At 50.7% G+C, this 14,241-nt stretch overlaps 1 protein-coding gene across 1 annotated transcript; it reads right to left on the bottom strand.

Annotated features, from left to right (window-relative positions):
* Positions 1-2,317: 2,317 nt before the first annotated feature.
* Positions 2,318-13,056, bottom strand: LOC130029606 (glutathione S-transferase theta-3-like). Its single transcript, XM_056120611.1, has 6 exons — positions 13,009-13,056; positions 11,183-11,342; positions 8,473-8,560; positions 4,407-4,557; positions 3,029-3,205; positions 2,318-2,727 (listed from the first exon to the last, which is right to left on the bottom strand). Exons 2-6 carry the CDS (start codon positions 11,292-11,294, stop codon positions 2,533-2,535), a joined length of 723 nt encoding a protein of 240 aa, XP_055976586.1. The 5' UTR covers positions 11,295-11,342; positions 13,009-13,056; the 3' UTR covers positions 2,318-2,532.
* Positions 13,057-14,241: the final 1,185 nt, after the last annotated feature.

The raw sequence follows: 14,241 nt of genomic DNA on the forward strand, positions 1-14,241 counted from the left end.
ACCAAACGGTGGAAGCCAGGTACCAGGTACAGGTGCAATACGGGTACCAGAGTATTTATGGTGCCCTATAATTTCTATAAACAAAGCAAAATGTACTTTATAAAATCTAGAAGTCAGACCAGCGAGAAAACAGAGGGAGAGGCATGCCTTACTTGCAGGTGACTCTGCCCTGTATGTTCCCCTGATCACCACCAGGGGTCAATCCTGACCAGAGTCAGAAATAGTAATCCCTGACCATCAGAGTGTGTGGCCCCAAAAACAAAAATAATTTTTAAATAATAGTAAAACGTATAAATCTACTGGTTTGGACAAGCATTACAATAATTGCTCTGTGTCATCTTCAGTCAGTTCCCAGAAAAGGCATCACTGTCCCTGTCACTGTCCCTGTCCTCCCGTTCATCGATTTGCTCTAGCGAGCCCAATAACATCTCCATTGTGACACTTATTACTATGTTCGCCATATCGAATACATCACGGGTAGCTTGCCAGGCTTTGCTGTGAGGGTGAGATACTCTCGGTAGCTAGCTTGCCGGGCCCTCCGAGAGGGGTGGAGGAATCAAACCTGGGTCGGCCAGATCGGCCGCGTGCAAGGCAAACGCCCTACCGCTGTGCTACCGCTCCAACCCAGAAAAGGCATCATTAAGAAAAATTACTTAAGACCTTTGAATAACATCATTTTGTGGGACCTAGTGGGAGAAATGAGAGGTTGTCTTTTTCCTTATTAACTTTGTTGACAAAAGGACTTTGTTGGGGCCAAAGAGATGGTACATAGGTGCAAAGAGATAGCACATAGGTAAGGCATTTGTCTTGCACACTGTTGACCCAGGATTGATCCACATTGATCCCTGAGCACTGCCATGAATGATCCCTGAGCACAGAGCCAGAAATAAGCCCTGAGCATAGCCAGGTGTGCCCTCCTCCCCAAAATAAAGGACTTCAAATGAAAATACTTTTTTCTCTTTTTGGAGGGGCGGGATACACACCCAGCAATGTTTAGGACTCCTGGCTCCACACCGTATTTAGGATTTACTCCTAGCGGGACTTGGGGAACCATATGGGATGCTGCGGATTAAACCTGGCTTGGCCACATGCTAGGCAAGCACCCTACCCACTGTACTATCACTTAGGGCCCAAGTTAAATTACACTATTAAAAAAGTTGCCATACTCCTATCAGTGCTGTCAAATCATTTGAACTAAAAATAAAATGTTGAAATTATGTGGGTGTGTATGAATGATTTCAATTACAATAAAATTTCTTTACGAGGGTAGCTATGAGGGGAACATCCCTCAGGTGGCAGGTAGGACCATTGGGATCTGCTTTTGATTTTTCCCATTAGTACTTCATTGCATGACTCCAACATTAGAGGGTGACACAGGATAGATTGTGTCTTGAATGGGGCACAGAGAACTAGGAAAGGAATTACAAACAGGTTTGTCAGGAAAAATTCTCTTGGCAACACCTGGAGGGCAAGAAAAGAACCTGGCACCTCCTTCCCGGCAATGAGGCTCGTGAATCAGCCCTGCACCCCTGTGGGAGAACATGCCACTCCCCGAGGGACGAGAAGGAGCCAGGAGACAAGGAGGCAAGGCCATTCCTAATTCAGATGCTTGCCTTCCTGCCTTCGGCCTTCCTTCCTGCCTGCCTGCCTGCCTTTCTTTTTTCTTTTCCTATTTTGGGGCCACACCGGCCCCCCAATTTTTCTTTTCTTATTTTTTGACCACACAGGATTTACTCCTGGCTCTCTGCTCACTGCTGGTTGGGATCAGAGGACCACACGGGGTGCTGGGGGTTGAACCTGGGTTGGCCACATGCAAGGCAAGTGCCTTACCTTCCGTACTATTGCTCTAGCCCCTCAGACACTTTTCAAGGGTCAGCCTCCATGTGTGACCTGTGGTCAGCCCAGGAGGAATGTCCCTGACAGGCCTGAGGGAGGATAACTGTAGGGCTGAGAGGAGCCTTGGAGTGGGAGTGTCACCTGATTCAGCCAGGGACTGTGGACTCTCAGGAGTTCAAAGCCAATTTCTCCGTTTGAGGAACTGAGAAGACAAGGTAGTGGCAGTGGCCAAAAGACCAGGAGGGGCTCCAGGCAAAGGCAAGAAGAGTCTGCGGGCAGTGGAAACAGTTGGACTCACGCCATGATGGGAGCTGGGAGAAGGAGCTGGAAAATGATGGGTCACGGTGTGCAGCCTGAGGGGAGGGGAAGAAGGGGAAGGAGGTGATGGTAGTGGGGGAGGGGGGGAGTGGCCTCGAATGCCAAGTTCAAATCTTGCCCTGGAACTTCAGGACTGAGAGGTGCAAAGGAAAGTTACAAATGGAGAAGGTCAAGCCTGTGTTTACTGAACTCTTTTCAGAGGGTTTGTGGAAGTTGGAGGCCAAGAGACCGAGTAGAGAGAAAGTACGGAGACAGATGCTCGTGGCCTGCATGCAGGAACGTGCTCACTGTCGGGGAGGTCAGCTCCAGCTGCCCGCCAGAAAGTCAGAGTCTCTGTCGTGGTCACTGGTGGTGACTCTCCGGGTCCAGCCCGGCCCCTCAGCGCAGAAAGACCTGCACCAAGGGCTTCATTTTCTCCTTTACATCAGCATCTGCTGGAGGAAGGTCCTTGATCTTCATGATGGCAGCGTGTGCCTCCTGGAAGAGGCTCTCCCCCACCGCGGCCTCCACTCGCTGGCGCCACGCATCCAGCTTAGGGCGGCTCTTGAACAACTGGCAGCCAGCACTGACGGGCTGTGGGGAGAGGCAGTCGGAAGGGGCTGAGCACCACCGACGGCAAGATGGCTGGCCCTGACTTGGGGATCTCTCAGAAGAAGTTTCCCTCCTCTGACCCTCCCCCAGAAGATACGGGGAAGGTCTTTACTTCAGAGTGGGGTTTTGAAGCCCCATTTTCCTGATGAGAACACTGAGGCTCAGAGGGTAAAATGATTCAGCCTGGGAAACACAGCTGGAAAGGGCAATGTGAGCCGACATTCTCATTTCCTCCCAGGACATCTCCCTGCCCAGCGGCCCATCTCCACATCACTGTACTCACATGCATCAGCTCTGTGATGGCTACCAGGTCAGCTATAGAGATCTGGGACCCAGCAAGAAAGGCCTGATCCTTCAGGAACTTGTCCTCCAGAAGCTGCAGGCACCTGTCCAGCTCAGTCAGAGTGGCCGCCAAGATCTCAGGGGGTACCGGCTGGCCCACGAACTTGGGGATAATCATCTGGTGGGTGGCAGATAGAAGACTCAGGGTCTGGCCAAAACCTGGCTTGGTTCCCACTCTCAGCCCATCTATCACCAGCCTTTTGATTTCTCCTTGCTCCCATCTACTACCTCTTCCCACCGATGAACACCAACAGCCAGGACCTCATCTACTCATAAAGGGACAATCTCAACCACTCCCTGGGTCCTCCACAGCATCCTATAAAGATCTCCCAGTAATCCCCATCTACCCATAGCTTCAGGGGCCCCCATGGTTCCCCATTGCCTTCACCATAAAGGCAACACAAGGACTCTACCAGAGACTCGTCCTCTCCTGATTCCTCTTCCTCCATTCGGGGCTACTTAAAATGGCAATGTTTGTGAATCCCCAGGTCAGCCAGCCTGGGTAGGGTTGAAAACTGAATTTCCCCCCAAGTCCCCAGCGAATGCTGAAGCTCCTGGTTCATGTACCATGTTCTAAGCAGCAAAAGTTTTAAGCAAAAAAAAAAAGTCTCTTTGACTTCCCTCCATTGGCCTTCAGATATGCCAAACTTCATCCCCACCAGCATGAGTTGACCTCTAGAGGGTCGAGACACATGCACTTCAGGGGACAGAGGGGTACAGCAGTCACGGGGCTGGAGCGATAGCACAACAGGTAGGGCGTTTGCCTTGCACGCGGCCGACCCGGGTTCGATTCCCAGCATCCCATATGGTCCCCTGAGCACCACCAGGAGTAATTCCTGAGTGCAAAGCCAGGAGTAACCCCTGTGCATCGCTGGGTGTGACCCCCAAAAAAAGGATACAGCAGGCAGGGTGCTTGACTTGCACGCAGATAACTCAGGTTTAATCCCCAGAACCCCATATAGTCCCCAAACCTGCCGGAATGATCCCTGAGCACAAAGCCAAGAGTAAGCTCTGAGCACTACCAGGTGTGACCCAAAATCCAGAGAGAGAGAGAGAGAGAAAGAGAGAGAAGTGTTATGTCCCAGCAGCTTAGGGCCTCAGCACCTGGGGAAGTCACTCCTTAACTCTGTGCCTCAGCTTCCCCCTGGAAAAGAACCTGATCAGAACAGGGACCCTCTGGCATCTAGGATTTGGTGTTGGGAGGTCTCAGGTATGACAGAATTTTTTAACCAGAAAGCACCCCACTGAGCACCCTGGGAGGGGTCCCTTCCTCTCCCTCCAATCCCTCCCGTGTGCCACTTGGCCTGGGTGGAGCTCACCTTCTGCCACAGGACCCGAGTGCAGCTACTCCGCAGAGCTGTGTGCTGCCACGCCAGGTACTCATCCACACGTGCGCGGGCCTGCAGGTCCTGGGGGTACCAGTGATCGGGTGTCTCAAACTTTCGGCTCAGATACAGCAGGATGGCCACACTAGGAGATACAGTGTGGGTGAGAGACATGTTCCGGTCATTTGCTGCCATTCCAGAGGCGCTGCTGTTGGCATGTCTTTCCCCAGCCTCGCAGAGTGAGGGGTTTCCCCCTCTCAGGGGCTGAGTAGGCGTGTAAGGTTCAGAGAAGCTAGATGACCGCCCACGGTCACACAGCTCTACACTGGGTCAATCATGAGAAATGGTGATGCCAGGGGAAAGGTAAATGCCCTCGGCTTTCAGCCCAGAGGGTTCTGCACAGAGAACGGCTTCAGCAAGGAAGGGGGACCAGGGACAGAGTGACGGACAGCAGGTAGGGCGCCTGCCTTGCACACGCTGACCAGGTTCGATACTCGGCACCCTATATGGCTCCCAGACCCTTCCAGGAGTAATCCCTGAGAGCAGAGCCAGGAGTAAGACCTGAGCACAAATGGGTGTGTACCAAGGGGCGGGGAAGAAGAAGAAGAAGAAGAAGAAGAAGAAGAAGAAGAAGAAGAAGAAGAAGAAGAAGAGGAAGAGGAAGAGGAAGAGGAAGAGGAAGAGGAAGAGGAAGAGGAAGAGGAAGAGGAAGAGGAGGAAGGAGGAAGAGGAGGAACCTGCCTGAGCTTGAAGATAAGAGCATAAGAGCAACTAGGGTACCACACCCCAATATCTGGACAGGCTAGGTGCAAGGCCCATTGCCCCCTCATGCTCCCCTGAGACAGATCCAGGGCACTGCTTTGTCTAAGAACAAAGCAGTGCCCTCACCCTAGTGCTCACCACCCGCTCAAGCCTACAGCCCTCCTCCTGGAAACCTTCCCTCCCTTTCCCATGCTCCTGTGGGGGTGCACTGCCCAGCAATGATAGGCGCTAGAGTCAAGAGAGTGTCTGGCTCTCCCCCACTGTGGGTAAAGGGGGCCCTCCTTCAGTCACCAAATCTGGAGGCCTGCCTGGCTTCTCACTGGTCTCCACCTCCAAGCCTTCAGAGCAAACCCTTGTGACAGCCTTCCAGAGACCCTCAGCTCCCGCAGCACTGCCCCCTTTGATCTGAACCCCATCACTTCTTGCCTGGACTAGTGAGTAGCATTCTTACTAATTTGGGGGACTGGAGAGATCGTAGGGGTGTCAAATCACTTGTCTTGCATGCAGCAGACTCCAGTTCAATCCCCAACACCACATATAGTTTTCTGAACACCATCAGGAGAGATCTCTGAGCACAGAACTAAGAGTAAGACCTGAGCAATGCCTGGTGTGCCCTCAAAACCAAATAATAATGATGATAATAACAGAAACCTAAGTTGGGAGATATCTCAAATGGCTCATATGTGTTGGGAATTTTGTTTGTTTGTTTGTTTGTTGATCACTCCCAGTGACACTCAGGGTTTACTCCTGATTTTTCTCTCAGGAATTATTCCTGGTGGTTCTTTGAGGACCATATGGGATGCTGGGGATCAAGCCTGGGTTGGCCACATGTAAGACAAGTGCCCTACCCGCTGTACTATGACTCCAAACCCTTGAGCACATGTTTGCACGTAGGAAGCCAGGTTCAATTCCTGGCATCACATGATCCCCAAAGGATCAGGCAAGCAGCACCCAAGAACTACTGAGTGTAACCAAAAGAACTCATTAAATAAACCCTAAGAGATTATAACTCTCCTGCATTTGAGACCATCTCGTGGCTCATGTTCCCTACATGAAATTCCAGTTTCCCCATGTGCTGCCCTCCAGCCTCATCCCTGCCCTCTTCTCTCTCCTCCCTCACCATGCCGACCTCCTTACTCTTCTGTCAGTAGCCCAAGTGTTGTCCCACCTAATGGCCTTCGGCCTCACTGTCCCCGCCACCCTGAACCTCTTTCCCAGGTGCCTTGCATCTTCACTCCTGCAGGTCTGTCAGATGCCCTCTTCAAGAGAAACTTGGGGCTGGAGCAATAGCACAGCGGGTAGGGCATTTGCCTTGCATGCAGCCAAGGGTTCAATCCTCAGCATCCCATATGGTCTCACAAGCACCACCAGGAGTAATTCCTGAGTGCAAAGCCAGGAGTAACCCCTGAGCATCGCCAGGAGTGACCCGAAAAGCAAAAAGAGAGAGAGCGAGAAAGAGAAACTTGACCTCCTCTTCAAAATCTCCCCACGTCGCCCTTACGATACTTATACTCTTCATGATGCACTTCTTATACATTATTCAAGCATCAGACAAAGTGAGGGGGAAGCTGACAAGGAGGTACTGGAAAGCAATAATACCAAGTGATAGAGGAATAAACTAATGAATAAAACCCAAGAAGTTACTCTGTCACTAGCCCTAAAGGCTGGGCCCACTTCATGCACACAGGAACTGAGGTCGACAAGACTCTCACTGGTATCAGCATCAGCCCAGGAAGGCTGGATCAGTTCCACAGAGAAAACTCTCTGGAGGAACAAAAGGCTGTGATAAGAACACGAAGGTTGGGGCTGGAATGATAGTGTAGTGGGTAGGGCACTTGCCCTCGATCCCTGGTACTGCATATGGTCCCCTGAACCTGTCAGGAGTGATCCCTAAGCACAGAGCCATAAATAAGCTGAGCACAGCTAGGTGTGCCCCCACCACAATATAAAGAACAAGAAGGTGGACCAGCACAAGTTCAAAGTTCTTCACAGCAACGGAGTCTTATCTACATAGGAGCTCCAAGTGGAGGCAGTTTGAGAGGAAACCTATAAAACCCACTCTGCGAAGCAAAGCATCACCTCTCCCCATTCTAAGGGCCATGCACATCTCAATTTGGAGTGGGGGATTCTTCTCTTTTTATAGGAGATGCCCATGTTCTCTCTTGAACATGCTATTCTCTCTTTCCCTCCTCATCACCTCTAAGTAAAACTGTTTTACCTCACTCTTCATCTTGTCCTGAAATTCTTTTCTGCAAGAGAAGGTGACAGGCCTAAAAAGAACCTGGGCAGATTTAGAACTGATTTTTCTGCTCCTGCAAAGAGCAGTTCCTCACTCAGGAAAAGTTCCATGGGTCCCTGAGCACTCGGGTTGTGGGAATTAAACCCTGCATATGTAGATCAAGTGAGACTTGTGTGCAATCTGACAATTGCTGAGTAGAGCTGGTAGGGTACAAGAAATCTCAGAAGGGTGATTTTATCACACCCACAGGTTTTATCAGTCCTGACCCTCCCAGGGATTTTCCTGGGCATTGGGATGGGTAGAAGGAAAACATGAACTCCACGCTCGAGGGCACTCCCTCTCTCCTCCCCACTTCACAAAAGTCACCTGCAACATAACCCATTGACAGAGGTTTACATAAAATGTTTTGTTTTGTTTTGTTCTTTTTGGGTCACACCCAGCGATGCTCAGGGGTTACTCCTGGTTCTGTGCTCAGGAATTATTCTTGGGGGACCATATGGGATGCCAGGGATTGAACCCAGGTCGGCCGCATGCAAGGCAAATGCCCTACTTGCTGTACTATAGCTCCAGCCCCTTATATAAACTGTTGTGACTTCCCCCTTCTAGAATCTATTCATTGCCTTGACCTCAGGGAGCTGACAGATTCTGGCCATTAGTGGGCTCCCTTGCGAACATCCTGTGAAGCTCTCCGGGTGCCCTTGTCCCACAGTATTCATGGGAGCAGTGATGCCAAAGTGTCTCATGCAGCTGCTGCAGAGTACTTAACGCCCTTCTGCCTGCGGGTTGGGTGGGCAGCGAGAGCGCCTGAGAGTAGGTCCGACTTGTTTTGCGTGACTTTGTGCCAGCCCCTCCCAGTTTCCTGCTCCATGTGCACCATGCAGGGCAGGGCAGGGGCACCATGACTGCCACAGCACCCTGAGCCCAGAGCACCTTGGACTGTTTCAGCCCCACCCCTCCACCGTGTACCTACATGCATAGGTACTGGGCCCGTCCACGGTGGACACAGATTTCTTGCCCTCTGCCCTCATGGGCCCCTGAAGCAACCCATGGACCAGCTACCTCTCAGCCAGGGTAAAATCTCCATCCTTCAAGGCTGGAACCTTCTTTAGGGGGTTCACTTGGGCAAAGGCATCGCTGTGGTGCTGGCCTGGGGGAGAGAACGGTGGGTCAGTGGGGAGAACACGAGAACACGGTGCACTCTTGGATCCACCGGCCCCATCCTAACATCCAGAACAGAGTTCTAAGAACAGGAAAAGGGAGGCCACCCACCCTGGCGACTGTATTACTGACCCTGAGCCCTCCAGAGAGCCACGCTTCCTGGGCTCAGCCCTCTATGAATCTGAGCCAAGAAGCAACTCAGCTGGAGTTGGGCAAGATGGGGCGGGGTGGTGACCACAGGAGCCGCAATCCACCCTCTCCCACCCACAGCCAACTCCACCCATCTGGCAGACACTCCAGCTCCTGCCCTGAGCTCTGGGCTTGCCATTGTCGTCCACCTAACTCACTGTGCAGGCTGTCACCTGCCCATATTCCAGAGCTCCAGCCACCTCCCTCCTGCTGGGAGCACCTGCCCCACTCAGGCACCAGCCTCCAGCAGCTCAGCACTTTGCTTCCCATGCTACAGTCTCACCCTCCAAGGGGAGCCCAGGTATGACATCCGAGAAGCTTCCCAACTGGAGTCATGCTATGGGAACATCAATAATTGTGTGTGTGCTAGGGGAAAAGGCAGCTCAGACAGAGAAGGGAGCACCAAATAAAGGGTGTTGGGAGGATCCTCCCAGGATAGGAGATGCATGCTGAAAGTAGACTGTAGACCGAACGTGATTGCTATTCAGTGCCTCTTTTACAAACCACTGCACCCAAAAGGAGAGAGAGAAAAGGGAATGCCCTGCCACAGAGGTGGGGTGAGATGGGGGGGTGGGGGGGAGGAGTGGGAAGGATACTGGGATCAGTAGTGGTGGAAAATGTGCATTGGTGGAGAGATGGGTACTCGATCATTGTATAATTGAAACCCAAACACAAAAGTTTGTAAGGTACACAACTGTACCTCATGGTGTCTCACTAATAAAAATTAATAAAATGTAAAAATAATAATAATAAATAATGTGTGAAGCCTGGCCTTCACTTGTGGGTTTCTTTGTCCTTCTTTTTCTATTGTTGTTGTTTTGGATTTATTTTTTGTTTTTGAGCCACACTCAGCAGTGTTCAGGACTCCCTCCTGGCTCTGCACTCAGGGATCACTCCTGGTGGGGCTCTAGGGACCGTGTGGGATGCCAGAGATCAAGCCCAGATCAGCTCCATGTAAGACAAGTCCCTACCCTCAGTATTACCCTCCGACCCTTCTTTGCCCTTCTACAGAGTGGACAGAGTCACCCCTTCCCATTCTTCCTCCCACAGTTTCTGTGGACAGCCTGACCCTTAGTAATGCCAGAGAGTAGAGCACGACTTGGTAGCACACCAGATGGTGGCCCAGGCTGCGCTCCCCAAGGCGGAAAGTGAGCAGGTCCAAATAGCCGGAGTGTTCCCCCCCCCCCCCCCACCCAGCCTGCCCTCCAGACCAGTGATTGGCCTGCTCAGTCACTGTATTCTGTAAAGGCGAAGGGGGTCTAAGCATAGGTGGGAGCAAAGAGGAGAACAGATCCAGGCGACCAACCCAATCTGATGGCAAATACAAGAGCTCAGAAGAAAGGGTCTCTTCCTACCAGGAAATCAGGAATACACTAGGAGCAGGGTGTTCTCCAGACCCCGCAGAGGAAGATTCTTGAGTCCTCCCTCCGTTTTCTTACACTCCTCCCCACTGCCTTCTACTTGCTCTACTTCCACTTAATATATATTTTGAAGATTTTTTTTTGTATTCCCTAGGCAAAGATGGAGGCTCTTTTAAAAATATACAGCTGGAGTGGGGTGGGGGTGAGGGGTGGAGCGAGAGTAGAGCAGGTAGTGAGCTTGCCCTACACTCATCTGACCCAGGTTCCATCCCCAGCACCACATATGGTCCCCTGAGCACCACCAGGAGCAACTCCTGAGTGCAGAGTCAGGAGTAACTCCTGAGCATCACCGTTCACTGGGTGTGGTCATAGACTATATATATATATATATATGAGACGTTACTGGGCCCGCTCGAGCAAATCGACGAACAACGGGAGGGCCTTTACCTTTACCTTTACATATATGGGCTGGAGCGATAGCACAGCGGTAGGGCGTTTGCCTTACAAGCGGCCAACATGGCCGACCCAAGTTCGATTCCTCCGCCCCTCTCGGAGAGCCCGGCAAGCTACCGAGACTATCTCGCCCGCTCGGCAGAGCCTGGCAAGCCACCCGTGATGTATTCGATATGCCAAACACAGTAACAAGAGGTCTCACGATGGAGATGTTACTGGGCCCGCTTGAGCAAATCAATGAACAATGGGAGGACCGTGACACACACACACACACACACACACACATATATATATATAAAACAATTGGGGCTGAGGATGAAACCAAGAGGTAGAGCACTTATTTTGCATGTTTGAAGCACTAGGTTCAATCCCCAGCAGTGCAATAATAATAATAATAATAAATATGTTATGATGACAATAATAAAATAATGATAATAATGACACAGAGAGTACTAATGCAACAGTTTCTGCTCTGGCAAGTCTCTCTACTCCCTTATGTGTGTACGTGTTACCAGACCTTGGGGCCACGGGAGTGGGCGTGGTTGGGGAAAGGAGGGTCCTTGGGCACAAAGTTGACTCAGACCCTGGGGTCTGGCGGCCCCACGCACCTTTGAGCAGCTCCACGGTGCGCATCTCGAAGGGGATGCCGTTCTTCTTGGCGAAGATGTAGACGGCGCGGCAGGGCTGGGAGAGCAGGTCCAGGTAGAGCTCCAGGCCCATGGTTGAGATGTCGGGGTGCGGCAGGCGTTCCGGGGACAGGATGGTGAGCTGGACCGGCAAAGGGGAACTGCCAGAGCTCTGCAACCTCGCGCCACTAGGAGCCCGCGCTCGGCCACGCCTCCCTCCAACCCATTGGACGGCCCGAGAGAACCTTGGACCAATGAGCAACTCCCCTGACTCTGGCCAGCTGAGGCTGGCTTGGTAGGGAAGGCACACACTCACCTCTTTCTTCCGGAGACTTCAATATCTACCGTCGTTAAATAGGCCAGAGAAGAGAGAATGCCAAGGAATGAGAAGGAGCAGGTGGGGGAGAGAGTGTAGAAACGGAGCGGCGATAGCATAAGGGTCAAGGGTCTTGGAAATGTCAGTGATGTGGAGGTGGAGGTGAGTAAGCATGTATTTCAAAACCACGAGTCAACACTAGTGGAAGCAAGTGATGCAAAGGTTAACAAGTAACTTTTGAAAGTGGTTTCCTAAAGAGGGGAGATGGGAAGAAGGAGGAAAATTTGGTCATTATTGGAGAGAAGCTAACGTTGAGAATGGTGGATTAGGAAAGGTACTATTTTTTAAAAAAATTTTTTTTAATTCATTTATTTATTTTGCCTTTGGGGTCATACCCAGCGATACACAGGGGTTCCTCCTGGCTCTGCACTCAGAAATTACCCCTGCCGGTGCTCCAGGGACCATATGGGATGCTGGGAATTGAACCCGGGTTGGCTGCATGCAAGGCAAACACCCTACCTGCTGTGTTATCGCTCCAGCCCCAGGAAAGGTACTATTGAGGAATGACAGAGACTTGTTTAACAAAAGCTTTGTAAATCACAGGAAAGAGGGCCCAGAGTGATAGTGATAGAAGTGATAGAAGATAGGGCATTTGCCTTGCTTACTCAAAGCCAACCCGGGTTCAATCTCTAGCACCCCATATGGTCCCTGAGCACTACCAGGAGTGATCCCTGAGCACAGCCAGGCAGCCACATGTGCCCTACCCCCCCCAAAAAAAAACAGAAAGAGAGAGAGAGAGAGAAGAGAGAGAAGGAAGGAAAGAAGGAAGGAAGGAAGGAAGGAAGGAAGGAAGGAAGGAAGGAAGGAAGGAAGGAGCAAAGGCAATGATGATGAAAAACTGGGGCGTCAAGAAGGCTGTTTTCTGCACTGGCCCTAATGAATTTAGGGTGAAAGGGCTAGGCTGCAGCGATCCGTCTAAACTGCATCCCCACACCCAGGAAGGTCAAGAAAGGAGCAGCTTCAAAATTCTGGGAACACAAAGGGAGGAGAAAAGAGATGAGGAAACTTCCCCTGGGCCTTGTGCCCAAGGTGGCTGAGAAGGATGTGTGGATCCCTGCTTCCTGCAAGCCCGAACTCTAGGAAGAAATTATCCTCCTTCACCAGTTTTCATTTTCTGGGTCATATTCATTACATGTCAGGTTAAACTCCCCTGGGAAAATGATGGGGGGTTGTCCCACCTTACCTAAAAACATGCTGAGATGCAGTTGCAATGTTCTTTGCACAAAGTCTCCCTAACTAAGACCCTGGGGCTCCTAAGGTCTGTGGTTGTGATTTCCTAAGAAAGTCTCCTGGGATGAGAAACCTGTCCCAATCCCAAGATTCAAAAGAAACCCTTTGGCAAGAGAATCTGTTATTGGAAAACTTAAGAACTATAAATAGACTTCCCTGGCCCCCCATGCTCCTGATTGAAAGAAGATTTAAACTGCTTTACATTGCAGTATGGAGGGCCCAGGAGAGCGTCTTCCTGCTTCAGTGCGATAGTCCTTCCCAGGCTGGAGGATGGGGAATATGTGGCCTGTCCACCACAAGTCACCTTTGGCCAGATTACTGCAGTAGCCAATCTCCCTACTTCCTCCCTGGCTGCCCTCCAGGTCAACCCGCAGAGCAGCCAGAATATTATTCACAAAAACAATCTGCACACGACACTCTTGTTTGCGTTTGGTGTTCCTAAGCATGCCATTTCAGTTCTCATGTGACCGAGTCCTGACCAGGAAAGCTGCTATTCAGATTTTCCCTTCCTGACCAGTTCCTTGGGACAGACAGAGGCAGTACTCAAGATGTTGAGTGCTTGGTGCCAAAAGACCATATCCAGTGAGGCTGGCCTCACTAACTGAATGGACACCGAGCCTAGAGCCAGCACAGGATGCCTGAGAACGCCTATGCTCTCTGATGTAGTTCTTATTAATCTGACAATCTGTAGGCAATTAAAAGATGAAATACATTTAAGATCAGGGAATTGTTATTAGAGATCATGGATTCTGGGAGAAACTCAGCATCCCAAGGAGGAATAGAAAGTAGGGGTTTTTTTGTTTGTTTGTTTTCTTTCTGGAAATAAAAGAGAAAGATGTGGAAAATAGTTTTGGGTGCTGGGATGAAGAGATAACACAGTGGGTAGAACACTTTCTTTGTATGTGGCTTTACCTGGGTTCAGTACCACAAACCCCACAAGGTCTTTTGAGCCCAGCCACTGAGCACTGCTGGGTGATACCCCAAAACAAACAAAAAGAGTGTTTCGGTGCTAACACACTTAAGTTACTCATAATAAGTGATTTGTTACTCATTCTATCCTCTCACAAAATATCCCAAGCCAGGCATCCTTATTATGAAGATAACCTCTGGAACAATTGTTAGCTTGAAGATTTCTCAAATAATTGCAGTTTCACCCACTCCAAAGGTCTGATCCTGTCCAAAGATTCAAGACAGCAAGGCAATTTCTCTAGAATGGCTGCTCCAATTCCATTCAAAAATGCCTATCTGGAGCTGGAGAGATAGTACAGTGTGTAGGGCATTTGCCTTGCATGAGGCCTACCTGGGTTTGATCCCCGGCATCCCATATGGTCCCCCAATTACCACCCTGCAACACCAAGGACTGAACCTGGGGCACAATTCCTGAGTTTATAGCCAGGGGTAACCCCTGAGCATCCCCAGATGTGGCCCAAAAAAC

This window comes from Sorex fumeus, unplaced genomic scaffold (genome assembly GCF_029834395.1).
Source record: "Sorex fumeus unplaced genomic scaffold, SorFum_2.1 ptg000043l, whole genome shotgun sequence".
Classification (NCBI taxonomy): domain Eukaryota; kingdom Metazoa; phylum Chordata; class Mammalia; order Eulipotyphla; family Soricidae; genus Sorex; species Sorex fumeus.